Below are 12,500 nucleotides of genomic sequence, written 5' to 3' on the forward strand. Positions count from 1 at the left end.
GTCATAGGCGCTTTGAAACATTCCACATTTACAGTCATAGCAGTACTTTCAAATCTTTGTATCTTATATCTCTGTTACATCTAAATACACATTGTTTTCTGATATATGTTGGGATAACTTTAGAGTATTATGCTGCAGTATCTCTTGGTCATGTCTTGAGACCCTGTTGTGAGACCAGATTATCTCAGATAGAATGTTACAGTGAAGCCTTTCCAACCCTCCGTGGATCGCCTCCTCCATGTTTTCCTCATGAAAGGCTTGCTCGTGGGTCCCCTTGCCCATTTTTTCCTGGCTCTCCCTGGCACCGGACCAGCTTCCCTCCCACCTCGGCCCCCTTTTCCTCACTGCTATCACCCCCACCCCCGGCGCACTCTCCCCGGGCTGCTCCTGATGCACCAGCTGCTGTGTCGCGTAGCAGCAAATAGTCATCAAAATGCCATCTTTCCAAGCCCTCGCCACCAACACTGCCACCGGCGCTACCTCCATGCCAGTGTGTGTGTGTGTGTGTGTGTGTTTGTGTTTGCGTGTGTGTGTGTGTGTGTGTGTGTGCGCGTGTGTGTGAGTGTAAGAGCGTGTGTGTGTGTTGTGTGTGTGTGTGTGTGCGTGCGCGTTCGTGCGTGTGAGCGTGAGTGGACAGTCTCAGTTCAGAAGAGACTGTGTAGCTGCAGAAGGGGCATTTGCAGGTGAACTGTGGCTGGCTGTATTGTTAAATGAAAAGGGGGTTTATTGGAACAACAAAGCGAGTGGTCTGGAGCAGAGTTCAGACTTTGGGAGAAAGAAATTTGACCATTTTTGAATTAAATGGCACAAATTATTTTCATTTTCAGGAAATGAATATAGAAAATAATTAGTATTTGTTTGCAATAAGTGGATGTAATTCCTCATTTGTCTGGAGTGGTCCATGGTAGAAGTGGTTCCAGAGGAAGTCCATCTGGACATTGTTTCAATTTCTATCCAAATGTAATTTTCAATCTGATGGCAATCTGTTGTCAATAAGACAAAATAAAATTGCAAGTAATTCACTACTCAGTTGGGTTGTCAAAAAAGACCTGGCCAGATAGTATTCAATACTAAAACAGTTAAAGGAATAATAGAGGATTCTTCACCGATTTGAGAACTCAACTGTTAATGAAACAAGATGGTGATCTGAAAAAGCTTTGGTAAATGAAATGGGATGATCTTGATTGAACAATTTTGTGTTCGTGAACAAGAAAAAAGGTTTAATGCCATTGTCATTGAACAAAGTTCACAAACATAGGAACTTGTTTCTGTGTTAAGGTGCAGTATAAAATAACAAATAATGATAATTGCAAAGTCTATAAAATCTAATAAGGCATGCATAAATTAAGACTAATAGCTAATCAAATAAAATGAGGATAACACACTCCAACACTGTGTGTCCTAAAAGTCTTTCACATCTCCTGTTCTTTCCCCTTTGCCCTTTCCCAAATCCTGTTTACAGTGCGCACAGTGGCCTGTTCTGGGCCTGTTGTGTTGCATGTTGCTGATTGTGAGCTGGCAGCTGGCTGCCCACACTACCTGTTCTCTCTCTGTGAGGAGAAGATGTGCCGAGCCGATAGTCGCCCAGCGCCACTTCCTGCCTGCGCCGATAAGCTTTGTGCTGCAGATGGCTATCACTTAAAGGCTCCAACAGGCACCCTCCTACCTGTTGACAAGCCCCAGCCCCGGCCCCCCGCTGGCCCGGCTCCGGTTATCTGCTCCATTTCACTTAAACGTGCCGCAGCCAGATAGAGCGACGGCGCACACTGTTGTTGTCATCGTGGACGGGCTCGCACACTTGCACGGAGCCGGCCCCCTGCGACAGCCACTGATGTAGTGAGGGAGCGGGCTGATTAATGAGCAGCGTTTATTAGAACATCTGTGAGGAAGATGGCAGAGGGAGAGGAGAGGCAGCTCCTGGTTGTTGCCTGGAGCTGCCGGAGAACACGTATACTGTAAATAAAAGATGGCAGCCTGGAGGAGAGAGGCTTCACATATACTTCACTGAGCCAATCAGATGGAAGTGAGGCCCAGGTTCCACTGCATTTTTGGCCTTCCCTTCTGCGTGGTGTAGGAAGTAGTGTCTAAAATATTCAATTCATCGACTGATTGTGGCTAGTCGACTATGAAAAAAAATGGTTGTAGTTTGATCATTGTGTCCGTTATCTGGACTGTACAGACTCTTTCAAAAGACATTTTATAAAGACAGTGGCATTGAGTCAAAACGTACAAAAAGAATCAACTATTTCATACAATTTAGCCATCAGTCACCATCAACCTTTATTTGGTTCATAATATATTTTAAAAGTCTCAATGTACAATGGAAATAATGACTATAATGAGTCAGCTTTGTACCCTCATGAAAGTCACTCCTCAGACCAATTTCAAGTGAATTATTTACATCTTGGCAACTTTTCAAACTGAATTAAGTGACCAAATGACCAAAATGAGTACGCAGTTGTTAAGGATTGTATTGAACATAGTTACTGACTGAAAAGAAAAGGCCTTCAGTCGAGTTCAGTCGATTGATGGTGTCTTTAGTTATCAGATTATTTTATTGGGTTCATTGATCATGGACCACAACCGAAAGGAGCTCGGAGTCAATTCATTTGAGATGCAAGTTTAGTCTGCCATTTCACACATGAATACACCGTTTACTCCTAGTTTTCTGTAACTTCAGATCAGATACGTAACCTGATCATGGAGATACTTCATAGTTTTGAGATCTTTTGCACAGAAATGGATGTGTGGCCTTTACACAAACAAACATGTCATTTCCACGCACGCTGAACGCTGCCGTCCTCCTCTATGTCACGGCCATATTTCTCACGACTAGCGCCAAGTTATTGCACTCTACTCACAAAGCACTGCTCTTAGCCGTCTGCAAAGTTACGGTGAAAAAGTGACATGATATTTTTGTCTCCGGCGTCACACTCGGGCCCTACAACTCCTCATTAACACCGCCTCCCGCAGTACCACCTCCGCCCCTGCGCTCCTCCAGAACATCGCCCAGGTAGACGTGAACGCGCCGTCCGTCTCCGTGCTGTCGTGCCAGAAGGTTTCCGCGCCGCAATCCTCCCAGCGCATACATTACAGAAAATGATAAAGACGGCATACCTGTAATTTGAAAACAGATGGTTCGCCTTCTTTTGAATATTTATAACAATCAAAAACAATTTCTCCTGCACCAACCAGCACAATTTGCCTGGAGGCCAGCAAGGTGTTAAAACATTTATTTTAATGAAACTGGCAGGGGAAAGAAAAAAAAACAAAACACATCTCGCGTCTTTGTTTTCCCTCCGCGCAGGAGGTCGGGAAGAGGAAGGCGAGGGCGCGGCGTCGGCTGAGGGAGCACGGGCTCGTCAAAGCCATACGTACTCGCCGCCGCCGCCGCCCCTCCGAGCGCTTCACTCCGCGGTGTATTTAACAGATTGTATAAATAAAGGAGCGAGGAATAAAAGAGGTTTATCTGTTTACACGGGGCCGATTCCCCAGATGCTGATAGTCGCCGGCGTCGTTTTTGAAGGTAAATATACCGGCGCCACCTGCTCTGGAAGCTCACGACCCGAGCAAAAACCAGCCGCAAACTTCCAAGGCATTTGATCAAACAGGGCGTCGCCGAGGTCTTTGAAACGAAGAGGGATTCACGCTTCATGACATTCTTTTTCCTCTTTTTTTTTCATGCATTTACAATTTCCAAGGTTCCGCTGTACAACCCGTTCACAAACCACGAAGCTGGATTATCGTGATCAAAAACGAAACAACACTGGGCCTTTCTTCAATGGGGCTTCATCAGGACTAGTGTAAGACCACCCGGGCGTGGCACGACGCAGGATGCCCGCTCACGTTGGCATCCTTCCCTGATAATTGCAGTCGAAAGTTTGAGCAGAAGGGGATTTTAAAGCTGCACTGTGTCACTTTTCTGCTGGAGGGTTCAATACCTGCTGTAGAAGATTGGCATTAAACAGGTCCGTTACAGGTCAGATCCGTGGAGAGTTGACTGTCAGAAGGCATGAATAACATCTCTGTGGAGACCAGCAGACAGAAAAGTAACATAGTGCAGCTTTAAGGAGAACGCTCTTAGATGGCAACAAATCAACCGTTTAAAACATTTATTTCCACAGTGAGATACGATTGTCACAATGAAATGTTTTGCCTCGATGAACATTTTAGAATTGTCACAAAGATATCATGATTCGTTATAGTTGTTTTTAATATGTCATGTTATTGTCGCTTCAATATTTATTATATATTTGTTTCCGTGCTCGGGTGGGGTGCACGGGTGGGGTGCACGGGTGGGGTGCACGGGTGGGGTGCACGGGTGGGGTGCACGGGTGGGGTGCACGGGTGGGGTGCACGGGTGGGGTGCACGGGTGGGGTGCACGGGTGGGGTGCACGGGTGGGGTGCAAAGGCGGTTAGCGCTCTTGCCTCCCAAGAAGGAGATCATGGGTTCGATTCCCAGGCCAGACCAACATCACATGATCTCTGGGTGGAGTCTGCATGTTCTCCCCGTGTTATCGTGGGTTCTCTCCGGGTTCTCCGGCTCCTCCCACAGTCCAAACACATGCATGTGTGAGGCAAAATTGGTGACTCTAAACTTGTGACTGAATGTGAGAGTGAATGACTGTCTGTAATGTCTATGTCTCTGTGTTGACCCTGCGATGAGTTGGCCACTGTCCAGGATGTACCCCGCCTAAGGCCCAAAGTCACTGAGACAGGCTCTAGTCACCTGCGACCCCGAAAGGGAACCAGCGGTAGAAAATGGATGTTTTTCTACTGTGACGTTGATAATGAACATTTATGAAAGGATGTTCCAGCCACAAAGGACAATATTGTAGTATTGTAGTATTCTCAGGATGAATACGTGGAGGTTCCTGTGACTCAAACAGCGCTCACGCTCTGCTCTGCCTTTGTTTTGAACACAGACACTGCCGTAGCTCACGCATGCCTCCCCGCTCCAACACACTGTCATATCATCGTGTCCACAGTCGTGTGACGCACAATGCCAAACTAAAACCCTTCTCCCTCTCTCTCCCTCTCTTTCAGAGCATGATTTCCTCCATCGTGAACAGCACTTACTATGCAAATGTGTCGGCGGCCAAGTGTCAGGAATTTGGGCGCTGGTATAAACATTTCAAGAAGACAAAAGATATGATGGGTAAGCACAACGCGGGCGACAATGGCCACGTTTGCACCAGCGCACACCGCCGTACAGTTTGAGCATGTGGTTATTAACAGCAGGTTAATGTGCACATTGCTGTTCCACACAAAAGTATATTTGTCCTGATCAGACAGTGGCCGTGTCTCGACAGGTTATGCCAAGGCCTTAGATCCAGCTCTATATAAGTTACATCATACAGTGTAAGACCAACTACACCTTATGTATGGGACCTTTAATCCTAATACAGTGTAAGACCAACTACACCTTATGTATGGGACCTTTAATCCTAATACAAGAGACTTCCAAGCAGACATAATTGGGACCCCGGGGTCCCAAAAAACCCCGTCATGAGCTATTTGAATCTGTCATGATGTTTTTCTGGGCTTTTTAAAGACAAAAATGAGCATCTCTTGCAATCAAGTCATTTCTTTGTTACAGATGTGAAATAAGCATTATGTGTATTTCCTCCTCTAACTCAGAAACAGCACTATATTCAGCACATGCACGCGCCCCTCGCCCGCCTCCTCCGCTCACACACTCCCTGCACTTCATCTTGTATAAAATAGTGCTTAAGTAACAAACACAGTAAAGCGTGTTGTGTATCTGCAGTGCATATTATATACAATCTGTTGTGCTGGGGCTGGGGAGGCGGGGCCTGAGGAAAGGCCGCTTTTACTTCAGTCTCAGCCCAAGACGTCCAAGAAAACAGTGATAGAAAATGAAGTTGAGCTTTTTATTTGACGTTTGGTCAACTTATGTTGATATCCCATTTACAACGACAATAGTTTGATATTCAACCTGACGGACTGAAGTCATCATTTCTGTCACAGCTGAACAGTCTGTCCATGATGGAGAATTCTTGGTTAATTTAACCTCTGTTCCTCTCTCACAAACCCAGAGGAAGTTTAAAGCATGGAGAAGAGTTTGTGACTCCATGTGTCGAGCACGTTGTGTGGACACGAGCACGTTTGACAGGAGATAATCATTTGAGCGCATCTCTAAATTTCGCATCCAGACAGAATTAGACAGATGACGATGAAATCAAAATCGCCAATTGAGTTGCCGCTGTTACTAAACAGTCACTGCAAACTTCTGTTTTAAGAAAACTCTTGTTGTACCTGTAGTTTAGACAGATTCACTGTAAGCAGCCAAACAATCAATTGCACATCACATTCATTATGTGATTGTTCCCGAGAACTAAAGGTTAAAGGACAAATATTGTGCATTTTTTGGATTGTTAACATGCTCTATATATATATATATATATATATATATATATATATATATATATATATATATATATATATATATATATATATATATATATATATATATATATATATATATATATATATATATATATATATATATATATATATATATATATATATATATATATATGTGGGTGCACGGTGGCAAAGGCGGATAGCGCTCTTGGCTCCCAAGAAGGAGATCATGGGTTCGATTCCCGGACCAGACCAACATCACATGATCTCTGGGTGGAGTCTGCATGTTCTCCCCGTATTATCGTGGGTTCTCGCCGGGTTCTCCGGCTCCTCCCACTGTCCAAAGACATACATGTGTGAGGCAAAATTGGTGACTCTAAATTGGCCCTAGTGATTGAATGTGAGAGTGAACTGTCTGTAATGTCTATGTCTCTGTGTCAGCCTTGTGACAAGTTGGCCACTGTCCAGGGTGTACCCCGCCTAAGGCCTGAAGTCACTGGGATAGGCTCCAGTCACCCGCGACCCCGAAAGGGAACAAGCGGTAGAAAATGGATGGATGGATATATATATATATATATATATATATATATATATAGAGTATATGTATAGTTTTATAAGTATATGTATAATTTATATTTAATTTGTTTTTGTTCCAAAACAAACTAAAGGCGCTCAAGAGCATGTTTAAAGGCTACTAACAATAAAAAATAAGCACAATATTGAAAAAAATTACATTTGGGTTTTGGTTGCTGAGGGAAATAAACAGTTTAAGATAAACATTTTTCAATGTATTTCAAGCTGGCCTCTCACTTCCGGGTCTCAGCACACTGTTGTACTGATCGTGATTAGATGAGAGACATTTGGAGAGTGTTTTTGAGGCTCGGAGGGAGAGGACTTTCTAAATAAGTTTCATCAATGGAGCTGCTCCAGATGTGTTTTTGATGAAGAACAATGTTAGAACAGGGTTTAAAGTGAGAAAACATCACCTTTGCATCATATGTACCACAGCCCATATTTCAGACGTCTCTGATTGATTACAAATGTGCACATGGAGCAGAATCCTACTTTTTAAAACTATATTGTTAATCTAATACTTCACAATGAATCGCAACCACATAAAAAAAAAAATTGGTCAGCAACAACACCAGGCATTTTTGAATTAAGAAAGCTTTATTGATTGTCGTATACTCTCAGAATCTGGCACTTCTATCTGTCTGAGTCGCCTCTTCTACTGCACTCACTCCTATGTCTCCATGTCACAAACTGTCCCAGGCTGATCCGTGCTGATACACCCCCGACTCTTTGTTCTCCTCGCACACTGCATCACGTTATCTAATCATTTGCGATTGCACAGTGTGTAGCCCACTTTTATCTCCAATTAATCTATTACGGCTCAAACAGCAGCAAACCGAGGGCCCTGACTGCTTTATTTGTTGTTTACGCACGAAAGTCTCCAGTTTTCCACCAAGAAAAAGACTGAGAAGACTTTAAGTAGCCACCGCCTCCTTCTGAAATTCAATTAGATCCGTTATCAACATCCCCCACGACAACGCATGCTTTATATTATCTCTCAAAAAAGCCCCTTCGACCCACCAGGAAATAAGGTTACATAATTCATACACAAGATAGCAGCGCGATCGGAATCAAACAACCCTCGTAACCAACACCAGATATTAGCCACTGCCAATCTGCCCAGGGATCTTTCTTTTGCCTCGCCAGTTTGTTCGCACTCTGATAACACATATTCTATCAAAATGTTTTACAGCCTCCATGCGAATTGCTCGTTGTGATCCGATCTTATCTGATGTTTAAAAGAAAAGAAAACATAGTCGAAACATATGCCAGGAACATTTATTTACCTCTGAGGATTATTTAACTCACTCCCACTAGTTTTCTGTGGCTGCTGTTTCCTGACTGCGTTCACCAGTGACAGGCAGATCTACCAGAGGGACACAGAGGGGGTAAAAGTACAATTACCTGTGGATAAAAGGACTCTGGTAAAAGTACTAATGAGTATATGTACTTCAGGCACAAAGTTAATACACAAGTTATGAGACCCTGTTCAAAATGAATGAATTCATGGGCTTTATAATAATAATAATGATATGGCTTTAATTAAGTAGTAAAAGATATTTTTTTAAACTTAAAGGAACTCATTTTTCCCTACATTTGAAGGAATGTTAAATAAAAAGATGGCCGGTGTGACAAGTAAAGAGAAGAAGTACAAATTACAAGAAATTCTAATACAAATAGCTAAAAAATCTGTATAAAAAAATGTCTGATATACATGTTATTATTTATTTAGCGTGTGAGTGCAAAGTTGTAAAATATATTTGTGGGTTTTGCTGACAACAGCGAGCCAAATATCAAGTATCGGTATCGACTCAAATGATTCCATGTTGGTCCAAGACCAACATGGCCAAGACCTAACCCCGTCTTCTCTCTCCCCTGTACGTGTGTGTGTGTGTGTGTGTGTGTGTGTGTGTCTGTGTGTGTGTGTGTGTGTCTGTGTGTGTGCGTGTGTGTGTGTGAGTGTGTATGTGTGTCTGTGTGTGTGTGTGTCTGTGTGTCTGTGTGTGTGTGTGTGTGTGTGTGTGTGTCTGTGTGTGTGTGTGTGTGTCTGTGTGTGTGTGTGTGTGTGTCTGTGTGTGTGTGTGTGTGTCTGTGTGTGTGCGTGTGTGTGTGTGAGTGTGTCTGTGTGTGTGTGTGTCTGTGTGTCTGTGTGTGTGTGTGTGTGTGTGTGTATGTGTGTCTGTGTGTGTGTGTGTGTGTGTGTATGTGTGTCTGTGTGTGTGTGTGTGTGTGTGTGTATGTGTGTCTGTGTGTGTGTGTGTGTGTGCATGTGTGTCTGTGTGTGTGTGTGTGTGTGTGTATGTGTGTCTGTGTGTGTGTGTGTGTCTGTGTGTGTGTGTGTGTGTGTGTATGTGTGTCTGTGTGTGTGTATGTGTGTCTGTGTCTGTGTGTGTGTGTGTGTGTGTGTGTGTCTGTGTGTGTGTGTGTGTGTGTGTCTATGTGTGTCTGTGTGTGTGTGTGTGTGTGTGTGTGTATGTGTGTCTGTGTGTGTGTGTGTGTGTATGTGTGTCTGTGTCTGTGTGTGTGTGTGTGTGTGTGTGTGTCTGTGTGTGTGTGTGTGTATGTGTGTCTGTGTGTGTGTGTGTGTGTCTGTGTGTGTGTGTGTGTCTATGTGTGTCTGTGGACTTTGCAGGCATGCGCCAACCTTCCCAGCTGGAGGGCTACCTGGGGACGTGTGTCCTCCGAGAGAGCCCGCGTGCCAATGCACTAGGTACGACATGGCCTTATGGCCACACACACTCACTCACATGCACTCACACACACACACTCACACACACACACACTACTGCATTTTGTAAAGTATATCACAATATGCATCACTTGTGATATTGTGAGGACTAGCGTCAAATATACTTTTTAAAACAGTTATGTCTTCATGTTTTCTGCAGAGAAATGGAGCAAAGGATCATGGTCTATGTAGTACTTTCTGTTTTTTAGCTGCTGTTGCAACAAAATGCATTTAATGAATGGACCTTATTCTATATATTGTCAGCCCTCGATATTATTGTGAGACTTTTGTGTGGACAAATCAACAATACAATGTCAGTTATTGTTAACATGGTGAACATATTCCTGATTTATGAAATCTAACAGGAATATCTCATGCAATGATACGGATTAATATGGAGATCTAGATCGATATTGTTATTATATATAAACTTTATTAATCACAAATGAAATTTGACAGCTGCTGTCGTACACAATCAAAGCATCATTAATCTTACATCCATCATGTGTTCTTGGACTGCATCATCTTCTGTGTTACCTGCCGAGGGACAGATGGAAACTAGCATGTTTGCTATAATATGACATATTTACACATGTGTTCATTAATATGTACTGTCCCCATCAAATAAATACGAATAGTAAAGCAAAGAAGATTTATATGTGAAAAGCACAAAACATATTCTGTTTAGATGTATAAAAGAGGTTGTTTTCATGTTATAGTGTTCAGTCTGTTTTGCTCCAGCACAGATGTGTGCTACCTTTATCTAATAGAGCATTTATTCTCCCAAAGCATGAAGTGTGCCGTTAGCATGCTAATGTTAGCGTTACCGTGACGATAAACTCTGCTCTGGCTCTTATAAACCCATCAGTGCTGGACCTCTGCAAACAGGTTAAAATCAAGTACTTTTGTTTTTCACACTTTTAAGATGGTAAAAGGTGCAACACCTTTAATGTCACTCATACAACACTGAAATATACTATAATATAGTAATAAATAATAATAATACTATAATATGGAAGTCAGTTCAAGTCAAATGAGTTGTTTTCTTGATCATTCCAAACTAAACAAGTCTAAACCTCTTGGACACTGCAGGAGCTTAAAGGAGCTGTTGTCCCTCCTCCTCCTGTGGCACCACTCACAGAAGGTGGAGGAGAAGGTGGTTCAGCTGAGCGCGCTCTAATGCTTTGAGGTTCAATAAACAGCTCACAGCACTTCAGAGTTTAATAGAGCACACACAGACGAATTAATCACCATTCACCCTGCAACACGCACGCGGCTTCCACAGGCTTCTCTCCGCCAGCAGCAACACAACGTCACAGGAGAAATCATCTGACCAAAATCCTTTATGTTGTCTTTTAATAAATGCCTTTGAATTATTAGGTTCAAATGAAAAAACTAAACTAAAACAACTAACAAAACTAAAACTAACCCAGGACAAAACAATAGTCTTTCTTTAAAATGGGTTTTAAATGGTTAATTGCTATGGCAACAGTCATTCTGAAACCCACGGATTGTTCCATTACAATGATTTCTTTTGTACATTGAGACTTTACATGATGAAATCACATTATCATAGAGTTAAATGTTGCTAATGTGTATTATGTTAAGTGTATTATTGATGGAAATCAGAAATCCCATTTTTAATCTGTTTAGTCCAAATAACAATTACGATGACCAATCACAGTCAGTTGATTCGTCATTGCAGCCCTGCTATTCAAAATGAACTTTAAAACATGTCGATTAATAAATAATCAATCAATAATCAATAAAATATACTTGAAATATGTAAGTTCAATAAATATCAAATCATGAATCATGTCACCCCCCCTTTACCCCCCTCCCCCCCGGCCCGCTGCCTATTGTGGCCCTAATCCGGTCTCTTTGTGGGCTCCTGTTCTCCCCTCATTCACATGGAGATGGCCCCCAGCACTGGAACACACACACGCACGCACGCACACACACACACGCACGCACACACACGCACGCACACACACACGCACGCACACGCACGCACGCACACACACACACACGCGCACACGCACGCACATGCACGCACACACACACACGCACGCACACACGCACATGCACGCACGCACGCACATGCACGCACACACACGCACGCACACACGCACGCACACACACACGCGCACGCACACACGCACGCACGCACACACACACGCACGCACGCACATGCACGCACACACACACACGCACGCACATGCACGCACGCACACGCACGCACGCACACGCACGCACGCACGCACGTACAATGTTCCTGACAAATGCTGACATTTTGATTGGATTTGTGATGTTTCTTTCAAATCAATATTAAGTTAATTCGACTGCAAAACAAATATAAAATCCCATGTGTTTCAGAACATGTTTGTAGAGATCTAAACTACAGGGTTTAAACAGACTAAGACCCCATGGTCTCTCCTTTCACAAGTTTGACAATGGCAGAAAGTGCTTGATCGAACGATGAAGAGTCAGCTGTAAAAGTTCAGTCTCTCTGGTGATGTGTAAAACATGTAAAACGTGTAAAGAGTGTTTTCTGTCTGGGACAGTAAGACGACAAAAGAGGAGCACTTCAGCAGCTTCATGACATTCAAAAAGGTGACCAGTAAAAACAGCGTTCCCTAAAATAGATTCAAGACAGAAGAGAAGGCTGTAAGTGTGTGAGGGGCCCATCTTATGTGAATGTGTGTGTAACCTGCTGTCCCCTGTGTGTGTGTGTGTGTGTGTGCGCACAGACATGGACAGCCTCGCAGACCTGTCTCCTCCCGGATCCAACCACAACCACCTGAGCTTCTC

The 12,500-nt window shown here is 43.3% G+C and overlaps 1 protein-coding gene across 8 annotated transcripts in view; it reads left to right on the top strand.

Moving 5' to 3' along the window:
• satb1b (SATB homeobox 1b) overlaps window positions 1–12,500 on the top strand; it is a 76,666-nt gene that overhangs the window by 19,893 nt on the left and 44,273 nt on the right. For 6 of the 8 annotated variants that reach the window (XM_072460466.1, XM_072460467.1, XM_072460460.1 and 3 more), the window contains exons 4-6: window positions 5,048–5,159; window positions 9,594–9,671; window positions 12,440–12,500. The exon at window positions 12,440–12,500 is cut by the window's right edge and continues 433 nt beyond it. In XM_072460466.1, coding sequence (XP_072316567.1) covers window positions 5,048–5,159; window positions 9,594–9,671; window positions 12,440–12,500 — 251 coding nt within the window. The remainder of the gene's footprint in view (window positions 1–5,047; window positions 5,160–9,593; window positions 9,672–12,439) is intronic. The other 2 variants (XM_072460468.1, XM_072460465.1) reach the window with 1 other exon arrangement.

Source organism: Eucyclogobius newberryi, unplaced genomic scaffold (assembly GCF_026437365.1).
Source record: "Eucyclogobius newberryi isolate DKJ021-1_F unplaced genomic scaffold, fEucNew1.0.hap1 SCAF_3, whole genome shotgun sequence".
In the NCBI taxonomy this organism is placed as follows: Eukaryota; Metazoa; Chordata; class Actinopteri; order Gobiiformes; family Gobiidae; genus Eucyclogobius; species Eucyclogobius newberryi.